This window comes from Poecile atricapillus, chromosome Z, assembly GCF_030490865.1.
Source record: "Poecile atricapillus isolate bPoeAtr1 chromosome Z, bPoeAtr1.hap1, whole genome shotgun sequence".
Lineage (NCBI taxonomy): Eukaryota > Metazoa > Chordata > Aves > Passeriformes > Paridae > Poecile > Poecile atricapillus.
The window spans coordinates 53,923,798-53,951,778 of NC_081289.1; the positions used below are offsets into that span (position 1 = coordinate 53,923,798).

At 39.1% G+C, this 27,981-nt stretch overlaps 1 protein-coding gene across 2 annotated transcripts; it reads right to left on the reverse strand.

The window, feature by feature from the left end:
• Positions 1-12: 12 nt before the first annotated feature.
• LOC131572696 (alpha-aminoadipic semialdehyde synthase, mitochondrial-like) lies at positions 13-27,973 on the reverse strand. 2 transcript variants are annotated; one of them, XM_058825967.1, is made up of 24 exons: positions 27,839-27,973; positions 25,800-26,020; positions 24,531-24,707; positions 23,807-23,891; positions 23,010-23,077; positions 22,750-22,896; positions 21,451-21,529; positions 21,234-21,361; positions 20,915-21,063; positions 19,741-19,863; positions 19,479-19,590; positions 18,895-18,954; positions 18,735-18,802; positions 15,022-15,143; positions 12,678-12,807; positions 11,722-11,832; positions 10,351-10,459; positions 9,833-9,973; positions 7,761-7,928; positions 5,628-5,723; positions 3,861-3,976; positions 3,595-3,683; positions 3,097-3,273; positions 13-2,565 (listed from the first exon to the last, which is right to left on the reverse strand). In XM_058825967.1, the coding sequence occupies exons 2-24, from the start codon at positions 26,010-26,012 to the stop codon at positions 2,447-2,449; spliced, it is 2,787 nt and encodes a 928-aa protein (XP_058681950.1). In that variant the 5' UTR covers positions 26,013-26,020; positions 27,839-27,973; the 3' UTR covers positions 13-2,446. The 2 variants fall into 2 exon arrangements, with proteins under 2 accessions (XP_058681950.1, XP_058681949.1); XM_058825966.1 differs by lacking the exon at positions 27,839-27,973 and having other exon boundaries at positions 25,800-26,156.
• Positions 27,974-27,981: the final 8 nt, after the last annotated feature.

Here is a 27,981-nt window from a genome sequence, read left to right on the forward strand (position 1 = left end):
GACAAAAAACCAGAGGATTCCAGATTTATTTTTCAAGCAATCTCATGTATAAGATACAATTATCTTACCAGTAATATGCAAAGAGAACTGAGAAGTATAATCTTCATACAAAAAGATAAGCAATAAATTCATTTAAGTCTAAACATAGAAAACAAGAAAACAAAACGCAGAATTGCACTGGGAATTAGAAATATATTCCAATATAAAATGTTTCAAAAATAGTAGCAGCGTTTCTTGATGAAAACACTGCAGTGCTCATTCTTTAATGCTCCAAAAATATTAGATACTTGTAAAAAATTCTGATTTTCATCCCACACTGCACTTCCAAGGCAGAAAAGCAAGTACGGTACATGCATATATACAGAGGAACAACTCCATGGCTGTGTATTTGTGGGCTAAGCGAGGGAACAGAGAATTCTCAAGTAAAATCCTGGACTCACCAAGCTGGACTGAAAGGGACCAGCAGATACAAATATAACTTTAACCCTTATTTGTAGGCCATTAATCTACCTGGAGGAGGAAGCAGCAGAGAGCAGAATATTCATTGCAGGCTCCATCCTTGCCCCAGCTGTGTCTAACAGACAGACAACAGACCAACAGCCTGTTACCAACAGTAACATCAATGGGAAGCAAAACATCTTTATGGAGACAGGATTTTGTGTGATATATGCATGGATCTGTAACAGAATCCAAATTTGACATTACTTTAAAAAAGCATTGATTCAGTATAAAAAGTCCTTCTCTTTCACAGTAACACTCTGCCCTTCTTTCTCCCTTCGGATCCTTTCACCTAGCTCTCTAGCAGCTGCTATTTCATTGCATCTGCACAAAGAAAATCCAAATCCTGAGTTGCAAAACCTGGAGATCAAAATTTGAATTATTGTTATGGCTGCTTTTCCTACCATGCAAAACAAGACCTGGAATTCCAGCCTCTTGGAACTGTGATTACAGCACTGGTTCTCAGGAAGGAAAAGGCTGTGCGTTTATCAACAAAGTGCATTTGTGAGCAAAGCTGAAAGCAGTTTCCTGCATCAGTATGCAGCTTTAGAAAAGGCAAGCTCTAGGCAGGTGCACAGGTACCAGTGCAAATACAACCTGCCCACAGCATTATACCTCACAGACCTGACTGGTGAAGTCTAAGCCATGTTTAGACTTGCAAGGTGGTGTAGAAATCCCTAAGCAGAAGCCAGAGAAGCCACCCTGAAATGAAAGGAGGCAACTGGTGCTATGTTACAGAGAAGCTGCACTTGGGCTAAAGTTCAGTTCCGGACTGATGTGGCTAAACTGCAGCTAGAGCAGGGCTGACACATCTGACAGCACAGCACTCAGCAGCAAATGAGCTGATATGCTGGCAAACTCTGTCAGCCTAAAGTGACAGTGCTCTGAGTAGTAGGCAGAGGTTCACAAGTGAATGCTTCAAAACCATGAAAGCAGAAGGACAGAAGCTAACTCAAAAAGTGGCAATTTCAACCTCTAAACATAGTGCATTCCAAAGCTGCATGTACTACACAATGTATTCCCTTTGTAACAGTACTTAACCTGGATGAGGCACGCAGTGTAAGTGGGAAGAGTAAACACGTCATTTGGAGCGTCTTCCAAGCACAGTAACTGTGTTCTATTTCAGACTGCCCTTCCTAGCTGCAGAGCCAAATATTAATGTGCTCTCTCCACAGCACAAGGCAACATTTAACAGCAGGTATTTCAATATATTGCAACCAGCTTGCACTCTGTAACAAGAAAGGCTATGGGGGGAAGCTGGCTTTAAATTTCCTCCCTCCACAAACTAATTTAAATTTACATTCATTATAAAGTGATTTAAAAATATTAAGATCTAGGTTTCAAATATTTAAGAACTGAACATTTTCAAGATTTAACAGGATCTTATTTGCTAGTAGTGCAGAATTTCTAAGCTATTTTTTGCATATTGTTATTGTGAAAACATTCATGAATACTGCTAAAGTGAAAGGGACAACCAGACTTAAAATTTAAGTATCATGTTCATCTCCATTTTTCTGAAAAATTATTTTTACCACATGAACAATCAAACTTCATCAGTGGAGTTCATTACCCAGACTTTTCCACCACAAAATATTCCACTAATAGATTTTTCTTTCAGCTTAAATTTGTCACAATAACAACCCTATAGACTTAGAAGATAAACTCTAATAACAATAAAAAACCCTTCTGAGATATTTTAGAAAAGATATAAGTTCTGATTGATGCTGAAACATGTACATAGAAGTTTAAGAATTTTAAGAGGAAAATATCACAATCTGTGAGTATCTACGGCTTCTACATCAAGCCTTGTGGCGGGTTCTATGGAAGGCAACGTTTGTGTATGAAATGGCAGGTCTTAAATGCCCTTAGCTGGTCCAAAGTGAGATTCTAAAAGGGGAGGTGGGGGAACCAAAGGAGGCCAAAACCTGATAAAAGCCACAGTTTTCAGTTACTGTTTGATAACGCTGCGAGTGCTGTACATAATGCCTTCTGCCCGAACGCGCTCAAGTATTGGCCCGTAAACATTCTTTGTCAACGGTATGACCATGCCTTTGGCAGTTATTTCACCTGAAATAAAGGCAGGAAAAGGACACTTAGTTAGTGTTAGTAACTAACACTAGTAGTTACTAGTTAGTAGTAACTAACTACCAGTGTTAGTGAGTTAGTGCTCTACCAGGTTTATTTGGAAAGGCTTTGGTAGCTGCACAGTGGGGATTTTGTGGGCAAGGTGGGGGTTGCTGTGCTGGACACAGCCAGATCGATGTGCAAGGAACCGCCGAGTCATTCAGCCCTGTGACATAATCAATTATAATTTATCATGCTAAAGGTTTTCTCTACACTACATTTAATATTAAATGTAACACTTAATATTAAATGACTTAAAAATCTTTGTGGATTAAGCAGTAAATTAAGAGTTGTCATTGAACATCTGAACATCCAAACATGCAGATTAAAAATTCCTGTAAATAAGACAGGAAGAGTCTGACAAATTAAAAAAAAATTACACATAAACATACAAAACACTATATATTTACCTTCTACAGGCAGGAAGATACAGAGAATTGAAATACTGTTACTGAAGTTGGAATAGCCACTTACCATCTAGAACCATTTTAGCAGCAATAGCTGCGGGGTATCCTACTGTTTTAGCCATTGCAGAATATCCTTTGTTATCCCCATAGACCACCAGATCAATAAATTTGTCTTCCAAATGGCCAGAAGGATGCCTGAGACCTATTTCACTTCTCATAACAATCATATCTCTCTCTCCAGCACCTAAAAGAAAAGCACACAAACTATTCATTACTTGTATTTCAGTCATATCGAGATGAGGTTCCTGAAGAGCAAGGCACTACACATACACAGCAGGTAAATCAGGGAATGACTGAAGGCAAGAACTATTATGGAGGAAAGAATACTAAAATCAAACTAAAAGTGTAACAGGGAAAGGATAAATTGGGGAAGTAGGGAACATCACAATACAGTAAAAAACCTATGATGAAGGTTTACTAACTAAGGTGAACAAACTAATCTAGTTAAGGCTTATAAAGGATATTGCCTTGTTCTGCTCAAACCCATGAAGAATTTATCACATACCAAAGGGCAGCTTCGTCTCCATGTGCTTTGCAAGAGCCCCTACAATGGAATCTGCTGCTGGAACCAGTTCATCTCCCAATAAACCTAACCTGGCAGAAGAAATTAGAAAGTCTTAGATCATTGCCTCTCAGCAGCTTCATCTCAGTTTTTTAATTTCCAGCTGTCTGGCATACCAGTTTAACAGTCTTAACATGAACCAAAATGGCTAGAATTGCAAACACTTCTTTTTTTATTCTTAAACTCTCAAAATCTTTGGAACATTTTACCATTCCACTGCTTCCAGCTGACTTTTGTCCTTCTCCAGTTTGCTAAATACAGCTTCTCTAAGAACATTGGGCTCAGCAGGTGACTTAATTCCAACCAGTTTGCACATGAGCTCTTTCTGTTTGAAAACAAAAAAGTTCATGAAGGCCTGACATCTGTTCCCACTCCACCTCAATCAAGGTTTTGAGAACCAGCTACTCCACTAAGATCAGTTAAAATCCAGGACTTCTGAGAAGACAGCTTATGTGTACTGGGAAAGTGAGAAAGACTGAGAATTTTAATCACAGCAGGTGAAAATACGGATTATCTTTTCCTAAAAGTCTTTATACCCCACCCCTCAGCTACTTCCCCCTACGTTTTAGTCTTATCCCTTTCTCTGGCAGCAAAGAAAGAACATAGAAACCTGCATAAACAAGGAACACTAGAAGAATATTAAGATGAAAGAGAAGACTGACAGAGGGAAAACTCAGAGATAGGATATCTCTCAGTTTGTCTAGAAATGGAGAACATCCCTTCCAAAAGGAAGAAAACAGACCAATAAGATGAACAAGGCTCTGGCAATCCTGTATTACCAAAGAGATTTCTCATGATACTTGTGCATATCAGAAGGCCATTTTGTGCCACCTAGATGCTTATCATTGCTTGCTTCATTCACAGCAAAGTGGATAATAAAAAGAACTATGAGCAAGATATAAAATAAAGAGCAAGATATGAAATAAGCAAGAACTGCAGAGTCTAAAAGCTCAGGTTAGCTCATCTCTTCTACTTCTCTGGCAGAGTAGGTAAAGGAAAAGTATCAAGATGTAAAAACATTGCTGAAAACATATTTGCAGCAAGAATAATGAATTTATAGCTATTTTTACAGATTACATAACACTGTAAAGTATACAGTCATTAAACATTAGTCATATAATCATTAAGGCTAGAAGAACTGGAAATTCCAGCCCTTTTTACAAAGAAAACTTGAAAATATCAACTCTAAAACTGAAAGTAGACAAAAAAAAAAAAAAAAGAAAAAGAAAAAAAAAAAAAAAGTAATTCCAATATGGCCACCCTAAAACTCCTGGAGTTTGCTTATCTTCCCAATACTATATTATTCAGAGACAAAGACTGTGGCGTCTTCACCTTCCGCTTTCTTGGTTCTGAGAACACTCAAGACATTCTTCAGCTCTCTTCATCCCATACTGAAATATGAAATACCCTGTTTGTCCACAGAAACAATGAAAATGTTGATTGTCAAATGTAACAGCATCACATCAGAGTCATGTCTTGGCTGAGGTAAAGATGAAGTAAGGCACCCAAAATCAAGAGAGAAAAGCAGCATAACAGAAGAACAAAAAAATGCTTGTATAGATTTTCAACAGAAAAAAAATGGTAATATACTCCTTTATGCACAATCTCTTCCTCCTTGATGCCCTAAAAAATACTTTTACACTGAAGATCATCAGCCAGTAACAAAAAGGACACTCTAAACTCAGAGCACTGAGGACTAGACTGTGACTAACAAAAAACACAAGACGATTCACAAAAATATGGCCACGGCTTTGTCTAGCTGAGACCTGAAAGCCTCCAATCAGAGTCTATCAGGGAACCTGTTACAGCACCTTATTCCATTTCTGCAGAAGAAAGTCTTCCTCATTTCCAGGAAAAAAAAAAGCAAAGATCAGGATGCAGTACAAGATTCTCATTGCTAAGTACACCCAAGTCTAGCAATAGGAAAACCATCAATAAAACAGAGGACAAAAGGCAGAGTAAGCAAAGTAACTCACCCAGGTTAGAGGTGGCTTAGTTGAGTTTAGCAAAGGATAAGGATCTGGATTAATTAATCCGAGTTTTACAAAGCCCCCCATAGTTCTGGAGTACCCCTGAAATAAAAGAAAAACACCATTAAATATATTAATCACTTGAAACAGGTATTTCTCCTTGGTTTGAAAGTAGTGATAGACATAACTGTGGCAGTTTAGAATTATCTTCTTGGGAAGTCAGCCACAATAACCTGATGCCAGTGAGGTTACTGCCGCAGGGCAGTGTCTTCTCCAGCCCCCTCCACCCTTCCCCACTTTTCAATATATTTTTTTTTAATGGCTTATTCTGTCATCAATACACAGAGCACAATGCAGAACACTGTTCACCCAGTTTCACACCACTGTGATTGTGTGGACATCATATAGGCTGCTTTTAAAGGTAAGAATCCTGCGTGCTTGTTTATCATCTTCAGGAATATCAGACAGACAAAGTAGTAGAATGGTTTAAAAGGAGCTGCAAAGGCCACATTAGGCTGCAAAATGAAAGAAGTCTCAACTGATTTCTGCTTACTTTTGTTTTTATCCCATTAACATTCCCACACAGCTGCTGGATACCTGAGAGCACTTACATGCAAATTACTAGAAACACTAAAAAAGCAGAATGGAGGAAGTAAAGCACCCTGAAAGAAGACTAATTAAATTAGAAGTCACTTCCACAAGCACTAGGTTACCAGCTCAGATGGCCTTGCAGTGAGATCCTTCTGTGTGACACCTCTTTTTAAACTGACTCCATTAGCTATCTCAACTTAATCTCTAAAAGGCACTTCTAGGAGATGATTGCCTCTTCAGTGAGCAGATTGTTTTCTGCTCTGCAGCACAGCAGCATGTGCAAAGGGCCAACACTAACTTGTGTCCTGCTCAGCACTCTGTGCTGGCACATCAGTACCATGCGGGTGGAGGTATGGCAAACCTTTCCCCACAGCCCCACCAACATCCCCCCAGCCCAAAGTGCTGGCCCTGCTGTGGGCATTAAGAAAACAGCACTAACCACAGAAACAGCATTCTTGCAGCACACTGACAACCACTTGGAATGTCACCCTGACATTTTTGCAGTTCCTTGTGCTAGCACATACAAACGAAGAAAGTTTTAACAGGCACCAAATGGAAGAATAGATACTGTCAAATTAGGGTTTCACAATGAGATAGATGCCTCCCACATACTTTTACCTTCTGCAAAAGAGACTGTATCTAGACTGAAAAAAAAGAGAGCTATTGCAATTTATAACCCTTTTCCCCCCATACTGGCCTTCCATCTTCTTCCATGCCTTTATCTCCACTCAGCAAGCCTCCCTCCCTCAAAAAAATCCTGTTGTATTGCAACAGAGGAATTAAGACAAAAAGGACATACACCTTCCTCAGGCTATGGACAAATAACAAACTTAAGCCTTGGCATAAACCTTAACAGACATAATACAACATGCATAAAAGCTTTCTCAAACTTTCAATATGGTTTTAGGTTTATTTCTTCTTAATGTATATTGACTGAAAAAAAAATTTAAAAAAAGAAAATCTGAAAGAAAAAAATATTTCGTTTTGATTCTGCTTTGGACATCTAACAAATGAAAGGAAAAGACTCAATCAGTTAGAAGGAAAATACATTTGTCTCTTAATATTTTATTTAGCTGACCAAAATTAAAAAGCTCCTCAAATTTAGGATTTCTAGGTACTTAATGAAAAACTTTCTCAGATTGGTGGAAAAGCATAATTTTCTGTAAGATTTATGCATTCAATTTTTCATGGGAATTTAAGAAAACAGAATTTATTTATTTTTTTAATGTTTTTATTGATCTGACACCAGATACAGAGCCAGAATAAAAAGAGGAAACACAGACTATGCAAGACAACTGACCAGCTGTCTAAAATAAATAAAACTATATTTCCATTTTGCAACAAATACCTGTTAAATGCAGCAAGTAAAGCAACATTAAAAATGAAATAACTGCTTTTGGTTTTCTCTCAACTGGCATAATGGGGAGCTCATAAATAGCAAGTGCAGGCCTATAAAAAGCTGAGTTTTAAATACACAGTTTTCTTGAAATTACAACATTCATCTCTTGAGGAAAACAATAATTACTGATAATAACACCAACAACCTACTTTGTATCTTAAGGTGCCTCTCAGTAAAGTGCGAGCTGTCTGAATACCGTATGGCTCAGCATATTTTGTACTGTCTCTGTTAGGAAATCCTTCAAGGTTTAATCCTGGGAAAAAATCCATTGGAGTAACAGAATCCAGTAAAGCTCCTCCAGGTGGAATATTGATAATCTAAAGTTTGTGAAAGAACAGCAAATATTATTTTGGTGCAGTCATATTCAACTTATTTTAGAACAGATAAGACAAAGTATGCTCAAAAACAGGAAAAACATGTTTGGTGTTCCAAGTGCAAACAAAGGCCCAATCTAAATAAGGCAGTTGCCCAAGCCATTTAATCATATCTGGTGCAGGAAGAGCAGGCAATGTGTCAGCCATTACTAATCAAAGGGCTAAAACAAGCCATGTTCTTCTCACACACAGTTAATTCCTGCTGTACTTATATTAAAACAGCAGGTTCCCATTTCATTTACATTAATGTAATTTTGGAGTATGTCCATAACTGCACCAGTGTGAAGGGAGATTCTAAGCATGAGCTCCCTGCTTTCTGGTCAAATAATTTATTATCTTGTTTAGGTTTTGTTTGATGCTTTTTATATGGGAGACAAGGCAGACATAAACAGAATCATGGATGTTTGTTCCTTTTTTTCAAAGATTAAAATAAATCAAGTGACATCACATGGATATAAAATTACTGCCCATGTGTATCTTTACTTGAAGCTACAAAGCACCATGGAAGGAAAACAAAAAATCTGGGTGACTAGTTCTCTTACCAGTCCCAACCACAGCCTTGAACCCTGCTTCCATCAAGCAGCTAAAGCCCAGATCTGCTATGCAGCATCAATACAAATTCATTTTCTGATTTCTGAGCAAAGGGACGAAGTTTACTTATAGAAGAAATACTAAAGCAGTGAAGCTTGCTGCAATGCCTAAAGATCTTGTTGTGTTTGCCAAGCAAGAAAGGTGTGAGAAAGAATCCAATGGTCAAAGATAAGTATTTAGTGGCAAGAAGAAAAAACTGCAGAATTTACTGACAAGCTCATCTAGTGCTCTCATGATTCATTCATAGGCATGATCTAATTTTTCCTAGCAATGGGTGAACCAGATCAGAATCAAATTCAAAATATTTTAACATTTTCCAAGAACCCTTTTCAACTGAAGCTTATACTTCATTGCTTTTAAATAATGATCCAACAATCCCTGAATTTCTCCTTTCTTACTTCCATAAGAACAGTAGAGTGCCAAAATGTCATAAAACATAAAAGATTACATTTCAAAAGATTTCTAAGTTTTGCAGATCAAAGAGTTTTAGGCAACTAGCTAAACTTTATAGTGGTTATACAAGGCAGTCTCCTTGACAATTGCAGTAACTACTCTGAGCAAGTGACAGTGGAAATAGATAGTGCGGGGAAGCAGAAATGTGATAATGGCTTGCAAGAGCTTTGCACGAATCAATTACAATGTTTACATAAAACAGAAGCAGTGACATTTGTGAGGTTAAGTCTAATGACTCCTGCACAAACAGCAAAACAGAGCTTCTATAAACAGACCAAAAAGCATTTCACAAAACCCACTCAGTGATAAATTTGTATTACACATTGCACCAAAAGAAAAAGGAATCAAGTGCTTTACTATGCATAGTGCAAGTACAAAATGAAGCTGTTTGATTTATGAACACATAAGGCACTCTTACCTTTGTTTCACAGGGCCAAAGAAAGGGTAAATAAGTAGCAAAAGCAACACCCAACAGAATGGAAGTTGAACCCAGAAAAGTCAACTTTTCAGACCAAATCCAATGCTTTAGTCTTTAGGATAAATTCCTTCCTGGCAGTCAGTTTCCACATAGTAAGTAAGAATAAAGCTGGCAGCAGCTAGGTATCATCATGCTCCAAACATAGTGATATGCAATTATTTTTTTTTTTATTTTAAAATTACAAGTGATAAGTGATTTATGCAAATGGTTTAGGCAGCTGACTGCCACTGGCTTGAAAGTAAACACAGCACCTTTCAAGTCTCAATTCCTTCCTTAGCCAATTACCACAGTATGGTTTCAAATGAAAATATTCCCATTACTTCACCTCTCCATCTTTTAAATATGTAGCAGACTGAACTGTATTCAGCAACACTCCTTGTGGACTCCAGCTGAACTTGTATCTCAGAGGATTGTCAGAGTGCTCTGGAGCTGGTAGGCCACCGCAGAAAGAAGTGTATGATATAACCTGTCAGATTTATCCACAGGAAAAGAAACAGTGAAAAGACAGATCAAGATGCATAGAGATCTACGCAGCAAAATCCCCATCAGTTCTTAAGATTTCCACTTCTGTTCTGTTTCTGGCCAAATGGGCCAGATCAGAAGGATCTGAGGGGAGGGGACTGCCTGTAAAGGAGAGGAAACCAAAAGATACACTGGGGTAAGGCCATCTTAGTTGATGGTCTCCCCAAGTGAATTTGTAGCTATGAAATACAAAGCACCAGAAAAAGTAAAATATTCAGAATCTGTTACACATCTGTGACATGCTCAAAACCTGTTTGGTTTTAAAAGAACAACTTTAACAATACAATCTTGGTAGAACTGTGCACTACCCGCTAACCTTACCGTAGCACCAACTTCTTTCGCCTTGTCAATACATTCCATCGCCAACATGTGATCGAGACCAGGATCCAAGCCCATTTCACTGACAACTGTAATACCAGCAGCTTCTACACTAAAAATAACAGAAATACAGAATCGTCAGAATATTCACAATTACTGGCCTATTCCATAAATCTGTCCAATCTGCCCAGTGAACCTTCTCTAACACAGTAAATTCTGGGCTCTGACTGCAGTTTGTGGGAATAAAGAAACAAAAGTAGATATTAAATCCTGAAAAGTGGCAACCATCTAAGAGCCTTCTAACCTTTGTTTCTCTTACTTCTCTGCACCCAGATGCTGGTGAAAAAATAAATTTCTACCAGCTACTCTATATCCCACATATCCTGGACAGAGCTATAAGGCAGGAAGGTAGTAATGCAGAGGGCAGAACAGAGCTAGTCACGATTGTCCTAAGGAGCTCTGACAAGTGTGATTAAAAGGTCTGCTTTCCACAATTACAAGTATTTGGGTTGTTTTTTTTTTCTTAATAGTTGCCCACAGTCCCACAGGAGTTTACTTATCACTACAAACTGAGGATTTCTTTTATTTTCAAAATCAATTTGTCTTTTGTGCTCTTTTAAATTTTTTTTCCTGACAGCATGCTGTATTCTCAATAAGAATGGTAGGAGCAGCCCCTAAATACCCCTCACTTTCTGCAACACTGATTCTCAACCAGTCTAGCTTTTTGTATCTTTTGTAAAGACACAGCACATACAATTCTTCACCTGAACACGCTTCATATTTTCCAGTACTGTGACTCAGAGGAGCACCTAGAAGAAGCTGCATACTCAAAAAACTTTCTAGCCTACCTAGTAAGTATGACAACAGACACATTAGAGTAGTTAGAGTTGTCACCAATTTGAAAGTTATAGAGTGGGCATATCCAAAAGGAAAGCATGAAGGAGGAGATTACTGTAGATACACTAAGCTAAGAATGAGTTTTTACAGAAGGAAGGCAAAGGACGACAAACAAGCTTGCTGGTAGAATATGACAGCACAGCTACTCAGTTTGAGTATCAGCCAAGCTCAAGCATTTTAACAGGTCTGAGGGAAGAGGAAAAAGCACGTTAACATGTAATAGGATAATGCAGGCAGAAAAATACATTCCATTATTTAGAGCATTAATCTAACCAGGTTGGGGTATGCACTCCTTGCTCCACTCTGCAACATGCACCTTTGGGAAGGTTTCTTGGTCCTCCATCACAGAAAGAGAAGCAGAAAGAATTCAGAAAGCAGTGATTCACACTCAGTGTTGCAGGTGTAACAGATTACAAAATATTCAGATAATGCACTAAAAAGGAAGCAACACCAGGGAGATGCTGCTTTCACACCTACCTCTCCTGAAGTTCTTTCATGGCTGGTGTTAAGTAGCTGGCTGTTACCAAGTTCACTTTGTTGTCAATACATTTCTTAGCAACAAAAGGATGTGCCGAATAAGGCAGCAAACTACAAATGAAGGAGAATCATGCAACATCAAAATTCAACCAGTTACTTATCCTGTCACTGGAAAGACACTCAAATGTTTTTTGAATGCCTACAAAAGAGCTCAAGTACTAGCTCAAAAAACCAGTCATACCTACCTTGCCCTGAGCAGCTCCATACCTATGAAAGGGAAACACTACCCTATCAGGACAGCATTGTTGTATGCACTCAGAACAGGGCACTGAACAACAGGGGAGTCATTATTGAGACAGCATCTTTTGTCACACTTCTCTGTAAACCACAAACCACTGACCTCTTTCCAAACACATCTTCTAAACAAGCATGCTAGAGGTTTAGAAGATGCAAAACTGAAAAACCATTCTTGAGAAAGCTTGCATTATAAAGATCTTGGTGAGCTACTTTGAGAAGCAACATTCATGACACCCGTGGCAAAAGAAACAAATGGCAAGCACTGTGAAGTTCCTTCCCTGTATCAATATCTGGAATGTGTTCTTTATTAATGGGATATTCAGAAGAAATTACCAAGTTGTCAGAATTTTGCCTCCCCTTGTGAACATGAAAGTTGGATCCCAGGGACACATAAGCTTGTGGATGCAAACAGCCCTTCACATTAAGAAGGGAGTCCACCTAACTGGCAAACACTTCTGAAGAAGTCAAAACCCCTTTTAAAGATCTGATGCCCCACTACATGAGAAGGCAGCAGCCAGTTACAACTACTTACACACACAAATATGACCCCACATCTTGGCCATTAAAAATGAAAGTTTATGCATTGATTTCAGTCAGTCAACTAAAAGAAGCAGCATGACTTAGGGTTGAGTCTATCACGTTTTACATAGAAATCTGACCTGATCACAAGGTCGTGTTTTTTCACCAAAGAGGACAGCTTTTCCTCATGCTTAAGGACATCCATATGAACTGGAGTAACATTTCTGTACTTCGTTGTCAGTTGTTCAAGTTGCTCCTTCATGACAGATACTGTTTGAAAAATAAAACAACAAACTGTTACCTATAGATGAAGCTAAGTTCAAAGCACACCCATGTATAATTGTGACATATTTCCCAGAGAGAAATAGATGCATGCTTGTTTTCCTTCACTAACAGATGAAGAACAATCAGGAATTTAGTAAACAAATGTGTTCAGAAAAACTTACTTGATCCCTCATTCCACACATTTAAATAGGAATATTTCAAAACTCTCTTTCAATACACTTTAACAGAATTCCTATTTACAGTTAAGAACAGCTTAATAGCTTAAAGCAAAAACAAATTCACAACACCATTTTTAACATGACAAAGATAGAAACATTAAGCTTTAGCTTAAGTCAAGTGTGAGTAAAAAGTTCAAACTGACTACTTTTAATATTTACGTATGGCTTAGTCCTCCCAGTCCCAAATACCATATTATAACCAAATGGGATAAACCCAGTCTCTGCCTGCCTACTCTTAACTACTGTTATAAAGAAAGCAGAACTGAAAGACATCCACAATACCACCACCAGTATTTGCCACCTCTGACTGATTTCCATCCCAGCTCACCATGCTGCCAGCACAAGCCAGAAAGAACAAAAATGGAGTAACCAAAGAAGAGAGCACATGGAACACAAGCTTCTGGGAGATAAAAAGGCATCAGCACTTACCATTATAAGGAAGGCAGAATTGAAAAAGAGAACCACAGTAACACAACCAGTATTTACTACATCTGGCTAATTTCCTTTCCCAGCGCACTATGCTGACAGCACAAGCCAGAGAACACAGTCAGGAAAAAGGAACAGTCAAAGAAGGCAGCAGGCAGGGCACAAGCTGATAGAGAATTAAAAGCATCTGTGCTTCTAAGTTAGGGCCTTATTTCCTTATGGCCTTTCCACAGTCAGTGGGAAATAAACGTTACCATAAGATGATTCTCTATATCCTACAAATCAAATTGTGCTGCGGGAAAAGAGCTAGGCAAAATCATCTACAAATTCAAACTAAAAAAAGTTGAAGGTTTCTCAATTAAAGTTTTCGTCATCTGGATTTAAAGTGGTGTAGCCTAACAGTAGGAAACCAAACATGGCACTATGATGTGCACTTTGTGTTTTCTGCACCTCCCTGCCTGCTGTCAAATATTAAACAAGTAATATATTTATGTCTCTTTCCTTCTGTGCTATTTGTGTGTGTGTGCTGTAGAAACTGCATGTTTTTAAGGTACCCAGATAAGAGGCTATGTTTGTTCAGTGCCTGGCAAAACAAGTCTTCCAGTTCACCTGGTTTCTCTTCCTGCTACTGCACTGCAGGGAGTGGATGCAACCTCTATAGTGACAAAGGGATGGACACTGCACATTGCTCTAATCCTTCTCTCTTCCACCTCAGGCAGTGCTCATAACAAGGGTGCAGCTTTCCTTGATTTCCCCTCTTCTTCCTAGGAAATCTTTTCCCAGGGGTTAGAAGTGCTATGGTTATCACCATGAAGGGTAGCAAAAGCAGCCAAGTATGAAAGTAGCATAAAGAAAGAAAAAAAAAAAAGGCAGTAACAACAACAATCAGCAGCAATAAAACTGTAAGTTTTAAGGGAAACCACTTCCCAGCAAAGTATCTTTCAGGCAAGAAGGCAATAGAGCCTGAGTTTTAGGTCTGAAGTCCCAGAATCAGGGTGAAGTCATCATTAAGGCTACAGAAGGGGATTACTGAGATACCCAGCCTGAAATATGCCACAGATAAAATGAAAACAGAGGAATAAACAAGTAGGCATTTAGTGCTCATGGGAAGGTCAGGGTCTATAGTATTACCACCATGACACTCGTTGTAAGAAAATCAGACACTTCACTCATACAGATGGAGAATTTTCATATTCTTGTTTTGTGAGGCTGAAAACACAGCCACATACCAATAAAGTGACTATCTACAAAACCAATCCCAAGCCTAAAGCAGGTTAGAAGGAAAAGTACTTTTAGTTTCCCTACATGCAAACATTTCTAAACATCTAATTTCACACATGCAAACAGTTAACTTTTAACATGGCTATGTCATTTTAAAATCAATTACATAAATTCAAAATGCTCACAAAGCTACAAAACCCTTTCCTGCTGTGAGTAATAACAAAGATTTTCTTTATCTCTTCTCAGAACCACGTCCATTTATTATTTATGAGAAGAGTTCTGACACATGCTTCAGTGAGACATAATACTGAAATGAAAACAATTTCTTACATACCAACTGTGATGTCAATGTTGGAATCTCTAGTGAGATATTCAAGCACAGGGCCGGAAACATAGCCAGATCCAAGCAATAAAACCCTCTTCTCATCACCCATCTTCAGTGACTGAGCCTGTTCCCTAGAAGGTGTTACAGGCAAAATTAAAAATCACACAGAAGGAAACTGTAATCTGTCAAGGTTAACAGAAGAAGTATTTTTTAGTAAGTCTACAAACAAAGAGCTCTATTCAGACCAGGATTCGATCCAGGACTATCTAGTACTGCTTCCATTCTCCTGCTGCATAACTTCTAGATTCTTTCCTCTAACATAAACATGATCAAACCCATCAACATTCCATTCCCACTGCCTCTCCGATTTCTTCTAGCTGTTAATGAAAACTCTCCTCAGTTGTATTTTTCCCAATGGCCAAATTACTGTAACCTGACAACTTGGGGGCCAATGTCATGTCAGGGATTCCAGGCTCTGCCTTCTTCCCTTTACATCACAGGTAACGGTTTAAGGACACAAAATCATGCTGATGAAAGCATATTTTGTGTAAGTTATACTAGGTTCATATCAGTCTATCACAGGAACATGATAGTCAATAAAAGTCAAATAAAAGTTAATGCCCAACCAAGAAATCATCATTGCAGACAAGATTCAGATTTGAAAACCATCACAGTGTTTCAACCTAACTATTACTACTCTCATAAATAAATTTAAGTAGATCTGTTGACTTTCAGTATAAAATGTATTAACATCAGATTTTGCATTTCTTTCTGTCAACCTGAATAATGCACTCAGCAGCTGTTTAAATATGCTCTCAGAAATGTATGAATCATAGCAGGAACACACATTTTGGTAATTTATAATTAGTTTTCCTTCTAGCTTAAATTTGCATTAAGTTGTAAAATCAGGATTGTGAAACTGTCTAACACATGACTACATAGATAAAAATTATTTAGCAAAAGCAAAAATTCAAGAAAGCTGTTTGCTGCCCTACTGTTTAACCTAATTAATGGAGACTGAGGTTTGGCCTTTCTTATCCCATACCCTGAAAATAAATTTCAATAAATAGGTAGGACTTTCAAAGATACAGTCTCATGGGAATCTTTATAAGCAAGAGCCTCAGTTTCCCCTTTGTCCACTAAGAGTTTATACCAGCACTGCAGATTATGCCTCTGAAAGAAACCTGATATTTATCTGACAAGACGATGTCCACTCTGCTGAAACCTGCTGACCTTAGAAGAGAACCAACCATATGTCTACTAGATAATATTTGGTTCAGGTTTTTGAGACTTCTCATGGCATGACCAAAAGTCAATGTTTTGGTTATATTTTTTCATTTCAAAAATGGTCATAACAATGATAGATGATGTAGAAGCCTGCCAGAGCAACACCTAGTAGCAAGACAAACAGAGCACTACTGTCCAACCTAAAGCACAGCAGGAAGCATCTGAGTACATTTAGAGGCACAAGGCCTCAAACAATACCATTGAAAGACTTCTCTGAGTGGAGAGAATTAAATCAATACCAAATACATCTATATCATATATCTGAAGCCTATTGAATCAGTACTGTAAAGCTTGAATTATTCTCCAAAATTTCAGATGTTCCATCCTCCTTTCCTCCTATTTCAGAGCCTTTTTTAAAAGTTGTCCTTTTCAGATAATTGAATCTGAATGGTATGTACCAATGTATCAACTCTCTAATTCGAATTATTACTATAGATTACTGTAAATTTTGACCTTCATAAGTTTTACAGATTTGATTTTTAAAAAAAAAAAGTTAAATCATGATTTAATACATTCACAGCCCATTCCTAAGCCCATCATATCCTTTTATATTGCAAACCCAAGGACTTTCCTCCTCCTCCTCCTGCTATCAGAACATCTTCCACAACTGTACTCTTATGGGCAGATGAAGAGAAGAATTCCTCTCTATTCTTTAGGGAATGGAAGTGGTAGGTAGCTTGCAGTGTTGATGAAGGGGAAATTCTTATATGAAAGCAAGCTGGATTTTGCAATCCAGCTTGTCATATTTACTAAAAACTTTTCTAGGGCCTAGAATGAAGTCACACTTAAACACAGCATGTTTACTCTAGGACAGGCAAAAACATGAGCTGCCAAATGATCCATCAAGAATGAGAAAAGAATCTGCACAGCTCGATTATGCTTATTCTCTATAAATGGATTTAAATAACTCAGTTACAAATAAAATCTACATTGTTAATGTGATGTGCTTTTGCAGCTGTGAGTGAGAAACCAGTAGGACTTAAGAAGCAAGTAAAGGTGCAAAGATGAAGATAAGTTTGTTTGCTAAATCTGATGGCACTCAAGACAGCTCAGCTCCTACAATCTGGGTGTCCTAGGTCTGAAATGTTCACAGACTTGAAGAAGTATTAGCAATTAGTCTAAATAGAACCCTCAGAAACTAAACTGAGCATAGCATAATACTTTTCTAGAGTGGAAACAAGCCACATAATTCCTACAGGGTCTGAAAAAGAGTGCATCTCTATCTAAACCATCACACCCTAAGCAGTAAAACCCTTCTTTCATTTGTATCACCTCTGAAGTTTGCAAAATAAAGGAGGGTATTGTTAACAGGTCCTGCTTTTCTGATAGCTAAGTGAACAATACCAAGGAACAAATGAACATCACATGTAGCAGACAGATCTGCAGAAATATAAAAAATCTACCCAAAAAAACCACACTTGGAAATGAAGTCTCCAGATTCTCACGGTAGTTCACACAAGACCATACAAGTGATTATGGAGGAATCTAAAAAAATCATACACATCATACTGTGTGAGGAATAAAAAAACTTTTTATTGACAAGCCTATTGAGGGTGTCTATCAAAGAGCACAGAACAAAAATCACTATGAGCTGAAGCCTCTGAGAAGCAAATAGCACATTACCTAGTGTGGAAAATTCACCAATAGCTCATCACGCACAAGTTCATAACCAGAAGTCACAAAGTTCCCAAAGGAAATTGCAGAGGTTTGAGATGCAGAAGTCAACACACCATGCTTTCAGTGAGTGCATTGCTTATAGTCAGACCAATTTAAATTTAATAACATGTACAGTGTAGCTGTCACTGACCATGAACATGAAACCACTTATTGTGAAATTAACATTTTTAATATGTAATCTATAGATGTTTGTCAATAGTTAAGGGGGCAAGGGGAATGGAAGGGATGTGCAGGTTATTTATACTTCTGTTAGCTTAATTCACCCTAAGCTACCACTGGCACATAACTGCTGTGACAGGGTGTGGATGAAGTGGTAGTTGAATCTGTACATGCATGAATGTAACAAAAAGTCTCAGAGTCTCTTCAATGCATCCAGTCACAGAACAATGCTACACAGCACAGCACTTGAGCCATACGAGAAGTAACGAGATTCAAGGAATATTCAAGAGCCTTTTGCTTTCAGCCATTCCTTTCAAATGACTGTATGTTACATCCATTTCAAAAGGGCAAGGAGTAACAGAGTAATACTAGCATGTGGCTGTTTTCTGCCTCTGGTAAAACAGTTTTCATAATGCAAGAATGAGAAAAATGACCACTTTCTCAACTTCAGTGTAAGTTACTAACAACACGTGTTAATGATTTAGGCAATGTGCGTGAAGAATTAAGGAGGTCATCAACCTAGAGACATTTAGAGACAGAATGCAAACAGGGTGGCTTTTTAAATCCTGAATCAAATAAACTTTAAGAGCCTACATTACCTGCTCTCTCTCAGTTTCTGGATATATTGATACTTAGGTGTCAGTGAGCCATTGGATGCAATCACTGCCTGGAAACATATGAAACAGATTGGAGGGCTTTATGTGTCTGTATGATTCAAAGCAGGGGAAGACAAGAAGAGTGCCAAATTGCAAAACTTACATCTCGAACAACAGGTGAGTAATTCTGCTTTTCAAGAGGTTCTGAGCCTTCTGATAACAGCTATGGAGATAAGTTATTTCAAATCAGGTCATTTTATTGCCAAATATTTCTCAAAGTAAAACATTAAGATTTTAAGCAACATTTAAATGCATGCAACAATACCAGCATCTTGTATATTTGAAATACTTCTGGCTGCAATTAGCGTCACTTGACTTTTAGGAAAATACAGGAATTCAGACAGCACCCTGACTGTGAGGGATTGTTGAGTGCCCAAGAAAATCAGATGTTTACATCTAGTGCAGGGTCCAGAAGCAATGAACTACCTGCCAAAGCCTGTTTTCTGCCTACATAAAGTGTTCTTGACAAATCCCTAAGACATTCAGGTCACTCATGTCTCATTCACATGTTTCCTTTTCAAAGGATTGCCTCAAGACTTCAAAAACCTTTTTCTTTTTTTGAAGTACAAAGTCAGTTATGTTCTACAGCAGATTCCTTTTGAATGTATACAGGAGACCAGAAAAGCAACAAATAAGCAGACCAAATTCTGAGCCTTTTACCTTCTTGTCAGATACATAAGATCTTACCATCTCTTCAATATAAGGGAAAAGCATATCCCCAAAGTACTCTGTTGCTTCTATAGGAAGCTGAGCTGGCAGATTGTCGATGGAACACATCAGAATCCCTGAGCCTTCAACACTGAAAGAGAGAAAACAGCTCTTCTAAAGTACTTCTTAGTTCCTGAAAGGTACCACCTTTCAGAAGTGTTACAAATGTATGATTTTTTCAATATAGTGTTTCACTCTACAAGCTACAATGGAAAACAATAAAAAGTAAGGGCTATCCCACCTGTCATGAGTAATATGCTGGTCAGCATCATACATACAAAATGGGTTGTCAATTGTTGTACACTCAGTCATAAATTCTATAGATCCTCCAGTATCTGCTGAAATGTCACATATGGCCAGAAGTCTAAAGCAATTAAAATAAAAAGACAGTGGAATAGAGCATTATACAATTTAGTAAGAAACACGGGTATAAAAGGTTACAAGTGAACAGGAAATAAAAGAAATGTGAGAAGTTCTATGAGACTTGTAGCCCTCTTCATCTCAACCAATTTACAAGACCACAAAACACAAACAGTGGAATCCAGAAATATAATGGAAATTTGGCCCTATTGTAGTCATCAGGTTTGCATTCATATCAATATCCAATCATCGGTATCCAATTTCATGGAAAGACTGACAGAATCCATTCACTATGATCTTTTCTCTCTATGCCGTGTGCTACCAATACCCCCCATTCATTTTCCATCTACCAACTCCTTCAAGCTGTGCCTGTGCAATCCTGCATGAAACTAACTTCCCATCCTAAAAGGAAGCCTATAGAAGTGCGTGCCTCCTACCAGTTCACAGATAGCAGGTGAAGGTGGAGGATTCATTAGCCTAATGCACAATGTCTGGCTCCACTGAAGGTTAACTCTTCAACTATTTATTTGTCATGTGAGAGAAAGAAAAGTGTCAAGAGCTGGCAGAGAAGACACAAAGACCTGATTCTTCACCAGGATATATTTTCGTGTCCTCCCCAAATCTATGGCAGGGCTATTAGAGAAAGGGTGGCTCCAACCCCCACTGAAAGGAGACTAATCCTTCATTTGCACCCCACACTGCTCAGACATAGAAACTTCTACCAATACTGGTGCAGAAGGTACATTCCAGATATCACACTTTTGTTTGTATTGGATTCTGTACGAAGATCAGTGGCAGAACTACTTTTGAGGAAAGGCAGCTGATACCTGTTAATCATTTCTACTATGATCTTTCCAAAAACCCCAAACTGTGAAAACAAGACTGCAAAGCGCAAAAGAACAAGAGCAAAATCAATGGGGCACTGTAAAACATGCAAGAGGAACAATGCAAAATAAACGGAATCATTTACTGGATACCGTGGTGAAACTGCCTAACATTACAAGTTAGTTAATCATTGCACCGCAAAATTGTTACAAGTGAAATGATTGTCTTACCTGTGTGGTAATTCAGGACAGCCATCCATTGCACCAGCAGCAGATTTAACTGGCACCAGCAGCTTCTGAGTGTCCTGCCGACTCAGCAAGCGAGGACTATTTTGCTCCCAGTAAATGCCATTAATTAAACAAGTTGTGTAGGGTGCGACCTGCAAAGAAAGTTACAGATGCCTGATGTTTTCACCTAGTACTTTAAGAAGCTGAAAACACCTGGTCGAGCATGTTAAGTTAATGCTTTCTCAGATGATGAATATGCAAAAGTGTAGTAAGTACAGACACTATAGAAAACCTTTCATAAAAGAACAGAAGAGATTCTCACATCAATGTGAAAGCGAGAAATGTAATTTTCTGGGTGTTTGTCATAGTCTACTGGATCATACTGTCCATCACGTTTCCTTACAAGATGATGGTGACGACTTAACACTGTTCCATAGACCTTCCTGAGATCTGAAGTTGAAAAAAAGGGGAAAAAAAATAGCTTTTATACTTGGGCAAAAAGGGTTTCAGTGTTTTTAATCACTATTGTCACTGCATACCTCCAGATCTGGAAACTTCCTTTAACTCATGTGGTTCCACAAACTCACATGGGAGAGCACTGAACAGTTCTTGAGCACCCTGCAATCATGAAGTAGGATTTAGATTAAGTAGATCATAAATGTAATGTAACAGTACTCATTTGGTATTCGAAAACAAATATAAAATGCCACATACAAATCGATAGCCCTGCCAGAAAACATCTCCAGAGATGTACACACTGTTTCACAGGTACCCCTGTGTTGCCGCTAAAGATGAATAGATCACACGGACACAGCTTGAGGTGTGGTGAAAGGAAGAGAAAGTTTATTTCTTCTCCCAGGATTTACAGGTTTCTGACCATGGCCAGGGATTGGATGGTCAGGATAACACTTTCTCAACTGCACTGGCCGTGAGAGATGTCCATCACAAGACATGTAACAGAAGGAATGCATACATATCTATGTTTATAGTTACTGTCCTGGGAAAGTTCTTTAGAAACTATGTCAGCAAGCTCCAAAGCTTACCTAAAATTAAGCTGCCTGTGCATTATGGGCAAGGAATTGACATCATTCCTTACTACTGCAGAATGCCTAAACCACAATCCAATGCCTGGTTCCTATTTCTAATAGCTGAACTGGGAGGCCTCAACTCAGCCACAAGAGGGTTTTGCTGCCACTGTGAGAAGCAGCTTCTCCTTAGGAAAGATCCCTGAAGCCACTCCTCATCAGCCAGGCTGTTCTAAACTCCAGGAACTACAAGATGACTTCCCCAATGAACTGTGATCACAACCAAATGATTTTCAGACACACCATCCTTTTGGCTAGAAAGAACACATTTATGCAGGCAGCGATTTTACTTTATAGCTGGAGCCTTGTTAACTGATCTTTGTTGCCAAAACCAGGGGTAAGTCTTTTCCCTATGTCATTAGAGCTAAAATATGATATCCAGATGTAAAAACTCAGCTGGTGCTGGAAAAAAATAATTAATTTCCCCATACTTTAATGGAGTGATTCATCTACCTTGTAAGCACAGAGTAAACAGTGGGGAGAGGGGGAGATAGAAATCATGCAGACTGGAAGAGAGGAGCGGTAAGATTTAATCCATGTTCATTGATAAGGAGTTAGCATGTCAGCTGGGTTAGGCATGATCTCATAGGAAACATTTCCATATATACTACTTAAAAATTGTTACTGGCAAAGGAAAATGTGAAGTCCAAGAAAACAAAATGAACCCATCAACCCACTTAACCTGATAGAGACCAAATGCTAAGAATTTCTATTAACAATAATATAGCATTTCACCTTGAAGACTATTCTTACCTTAGAAACATTACCAGTGCCCGTAAACACAAATGTTAAGGGCCCCACGGACTTTGGCATCAGTCCCAGTGAAATTTCATACCCGGCATCCCGTACTGCCTGCACAGCCTGACTGCTATTCCTGTAGTTATGTGCCATCCCAATGTGCTGAAATCAAAGACACAGAACCATCAAGATATTTTCCATAGTCAAATACAGATAATTAGCAGATGCCAAAATGTTATTTAGCTAAAGAAAAATACATATACACATACTCTTACCATGAAAGGAGTGTGATGACCCAGAGCTAAAAACCGTAAACCCAATCCATGTAGAATGTTGATCATTCCTGTTGTTAAAAAAACAGAATATTGGACTACCAGTTTTAATTACAAATATGCACAGTTAGAAACCGCAGAGACTGAAGCCTCAAATCATCCCAGATATTTTTCCCATGTTTTTATATTAATACTTTACTTCTAAAGAAAGTCTAGATAAAACCAGAGAAAGAGAAATTTAATAGCAGTCTGCGACCTTAAACTTGCTCTTGGCCCCCTATGCATTTAGGCACAATTTAATATTCAGATATCCTTTTATGAGGTGTATCCACATCACTGGATCCCAAAGAAGGAAATAAAAGAGTCTCCTGAAGAAACAGCGTTAAAGTTCAGTAGAAAGAAATCAGAACCATGCCACACAAAAATCAGATTAAATGCATAACAGTGACAAACAGATGTTGTTCAAGTTCTCGGGACTGACAGCAGCCTATTTTTTTTATCAAAAAGCCTAATCAGTTGATCTCTTGATACTTAGTCTGCTCCAGACAGTCCAATGCACAAACAGGACTTCAAGACAATAACATAAAATATTAGATTTGTCAGGAATCTACATGCCAATTTGACATGTTGTCTCATGAAAGCAGGAGGCACAAACCAGAATGGGAAAAGGCTGTTAAAAGCAAGAATTTAAAATGCAGTTAAATACAACTCGCAAGCCTCAGCTTTCAGGAAGCACAGACAACCAGAAGTTTTACAGGAGGTCACTTGTTGCAGGCCTGCCTTCACTTTATACACTATACCTGCTACACCAGCCCACTTTCCAAAGGCCACAACTCGCATTCCTTTATGATCGACCATTTTTTCATAGTCAAACAGTCGAATTTCCTGAAAATACACAGCAAACTGAGCATTAAAATTTTCAATAAATGCAGTTTGTGGCACATTGCACTCCCAGGAACTACATTTTCACATGACTTTGTCATTCTTCATGATACAGTCTGATGGGTAATATAAAAATATATCGTAATAAGATTTAAGTATAAAAATCAAAATGTAACAGTTGCAGTGAATTCTTGTTTGAAAGAGTCTCTGCACTGCCCATGCCCTCTTTGCACAGAGCTCCCCAATGTGCCACTCTAGCTGCTGCAAGCCCATTCACATCCTCTGCCAAGAGGCTGCTCATTTCTGCACGAACTGGCTGCCTTGCTCTGAAACGGCCAATATGCACTCCAGCTTAGTAATTTTCCAACAACTCTTCTCACTCAGAGAGAAAGAGCCTCTCTTGAGCACACCATGCTCACAACTTACCTGCCTTGTGCACATGAAGGGAGTAACACTGCAAACACAAGATCCTCTGAGAGCAAGAAATACTCAAGTTTCAGGAAAGGATACTGAAAACTCATTAGCCATCTACAAGTACATGTGGTGGAAGGAACCATACTAGGCAACAAGCTTTTCATCACACTTAAGCATCAAGTTCACCCCATGTTAACTGACAATGGTCTTCAATATGACATAATTTACCTGTCTTAAAATCTCATCCAAAAGGGGCATGTTTGCCTCTTGGGCTTTAATAGTGTGAGAGAAGAAGGCATAGTTCTTTTTAGGGATTAATTTATCCTCTGGAGGTCTCTTCACACCAATTATCAAAGAAGCCTCAGAAATATCTTCTTGAATAATGGCACCTGCTTTGACATACTCCTATGAAAGAGAAAAATCAAAGAAAATTTTTCTGTGTTTTTTTCTTATTCAGATCTCAGCATATTAGCAACAAGAACAGAGGAAAAATAAATAATTCTACCAAGCAGAAACAAGTTACTGCATGTGATAATACTGATTCACAAAATTCTTTGATAAAGAGGTATCAAGTATCAAATTGAATAACTACGCTATTATCCTATTATATGAGGCCAAATTATAATTATGTGTTAGTAAAGTACTACATCTTAAATTTACAGACTACAAAAAAGGATATTTTACTAAATTTAACGTATGTTGTAGTATTGCAATAATGAACAGTAAGGTGTTCAAATACTTGGAAATAAGTTTAGAGAAATATGAAAAATTAAAAAACTTGAAGTCTGATGACACATGATTTTATAAAATTGTATAAGCTCAAGTCCAAGCTGAAGAGCAATTTCTAAGGAAATGTGTTTACATAGTATGATCTGTGCTTTGATGCAAAAAATCATTAAAATTAAATTAAATTAAAAGGTGGTATGTGCACTAGGAATCACTTATTCCTTACTTTTGTTTCACTTTTCATCCGTTTTCTCAGTTATATTACAGCAGAGTATTACTGCTGCTACAAAAGCTGTAAAAGCTCTCTGTCCTGAAGCTCACAGCATTAAAGAAAAAAACTGTCTCCTCATTTCACATGAGGAATAGGATTGAAGCAAGAGTGGAATTCACCAGGTTCATCTTTCCTGTTCTTTTAACAGGGCTTTTTAGAGCTCCTGCATTCTCACAAACAGAAGACGAAAAGACCGATGTTAAAGGAATTCCCAAGCTTCTACTTCATGAGAACCTAGAACTCATAGGGAGAGTGATGACAGGACACAAAATTAATAAAAAAAACCTCTAAAAACCCACCATGGTGCCAATACAAAAGACTAAACAAATGACTCCTTTTCCTTTCCTCTAGCACATGACTACTCATTTAGCAACAAAATTTACATGTTTCAGGGGGGTTTATATGTTTTCTCATTAATGGCCTTTGAATATTATTTTCCCCGTACCATGGTTAACAACTGCACTATGATTTTGCTTGTGTCTCTCAGAACAGGACCTTACCTTTTCATGGATGGCTCTCCGGTTTGACGGCTGCACCAAGACCTTGTATCCCATCTTTGTCAACTCCTTAACATGCTTTGGTGCTAGAGGTGCTCTTCTTTCCCAAGCATTGACATCTTCCCTCCTGATTGCCAGCACAGACTTACGATGATGCCAACACTTAGCATGGTGGAACACACACCTACCATTTGTGTGACTAAAGGCTCGGAGCATGGTAAAGCCTGATGGCAGCAAAGACAAAGTAATAAAACAACACAGGCACATGTACACTTCAGACATTTTCTGTGTAAAAGTTCTGGTCTCCTTTAGCATCTGCTGTAAAACACAAACCAGATACTTCATACTCTAGTTATATCCTACTTTTGTGAGACATGAATTCAATTTCAGTGAATTTTGTTGCATCTTGGTCTGATGAGGTGTCCTTAGAGACAAATTTTAAATTTTAATAGTTGTTTTGATTACTGTAAAGGAAGGCTTTTGATGTGTTCTATGCAGCTAGTTTTTAACTACAAAGCTCAACAAGAATTCTGGAAACTTAAATTTTCCAATTTATTTCCCACCATAAATCATGCAAAGATCATCACAACTTGCATCAAGAACAGTCAGAAGTAACAAACACACAGAAAGCAAGCAGAACACAGGCTGGATGGCAAGCAGTAGATTTAAAGAGAAAGCCCAGCGCTAAGTATTTTTTCATAACTAATTCTTACACAGGTCAAAAACAGAAGATAAGGTCAAGACCTTAACTAGTGAGTAGCAGTCACCATATGTGCGATTAGAAACAACAGGTTTTCAACCTAATAGGAATTTTCTGCAAAACGGAAAAGCTTCACTAGAACAGATTCCCACTGCAGAGGAATTCCCCTTTATTTTCTATTTCATCCTTTTTGCTGCCAGTGAAGCCTACATGCTTATTTCTGCAGAGACACTGCCAGGGCCAGCATGAAGTATCCAGTAGCTAAGGTCTTCAGATACTCATGCAATTAAAAGATGTGAATCTCAAGAGATAGGCTTCAAGAATGTGAACTTTGTTTCCAACACAATTTTGACTGATAATACATGAATCTATATCTGAATCATTTGGAAAATCCTGTTTGTCCTCATGCCTCAAACTTGTAAAATCTCTATACACCTAAAGACTTCAGAGGTCCTGTTTAACTCCAGGCTTGCTGAAACAGCCTCCAGCACACATAGGACAGTGTGAAGGGAAGTGCTCAGACATCTACAACAGCTCCAAGAATGGTCTTCCTACCATGGCTACATTTGTCCACGAGCAAAGGTTAATGAACTGAAGTTGGACGTATTTTGTGACACTTCTCTTCAGCATGCTAAAAGGGCTCTCAAAGAGCATAATGATCCCTCTCAAAATACAGGAAGCCTTGTCACACCATGTCACTATCTCTGCACACTAAAACATAATGATGAGAGCAGTTTGAACTAAAACACTGCATCTCATACCCAAGCCTGCAGTGAAGCAAATTCCCCTCCCACGGAGGACTTGCCCAAGGAGAGCAGTGACGCCTTCCAGCGGGAGTGCGCTGCCCTGCACTGGGATCGCGGCTGTCCGGGCAGGGAGCAAATGCTCGGGTGACCTCTGGCAGGCCAGAAGTTCGTCTGCATGCCTCCCTCCCTGTGTGTGCTCAGGCTCAGCCACAGCGATATCTATATCCCCTCGTAAAAGTGAAACTAACTTCAGCATTCCAAGGCTGCAGCGCTGGGAACCCTCCCCGGCCTCCCCAGCACGCCGAGTGACCGCGGGGCCGCACGGCGCCGCTCCCTCCTCGCCGTGCCGGGAGCGGCTCACGGCACCCCATCATCACCGGGGCTGAGACAGTGCCGAGCAGCCCAGCGAGGGGCCGCCCGCCAGCAGGGGAGACGCGCGGGAGGGGGAAAAATCCCAGGAGAGCGGCAGGGAAAGGCAGAGGGGCGGCGGCGAGCAGGGGGAGAAGCGGTGTGAGCGGCCGGCGCCGCGGCGGGAGGGCAGAGGGCAGCGGGCAGCGCTCGCTGCCACCCGGAGCGCCGGGCAGCGCCGTACCTACCTCAGGCAGCGGGGCGGCGGGAGGCGCGGCCGGGCGGCCCCACTCCCTCCTCCGGCCGATGTCCGGCGGCGCCACCGCCCCGCACCGCAGCCAACCGCGAGCCGGCCGCGGGATACACCTCCCCGGCCGCCAATGGCGGGCCC

Excerpts from the sequence above, each read along its gene's own strand:
- LOC131572696 (XM_058825966.1), bottom strand. The coding sequence starts at position 26,141 with ATGAAGTATCTGGTTTGTGTTTTACAGCAGATGCTAAAGGAGACCAGA. Across the intron at positions 23,078-23,806 it reads AAAGTGGGCTGGTGTAGCAG|GAATGATCAACATTCTACAT; the intron begins GTATAGTGTATA and ends TTTTAACAACAG. Across the intron at positions 18,955-19,478 it reads TCCCTTATATTGAAGAGATG|CTGTTATCAGAAGGCTCAGA; the intron begins GTAAGATCTTAT and ends TTATCTCCATAG.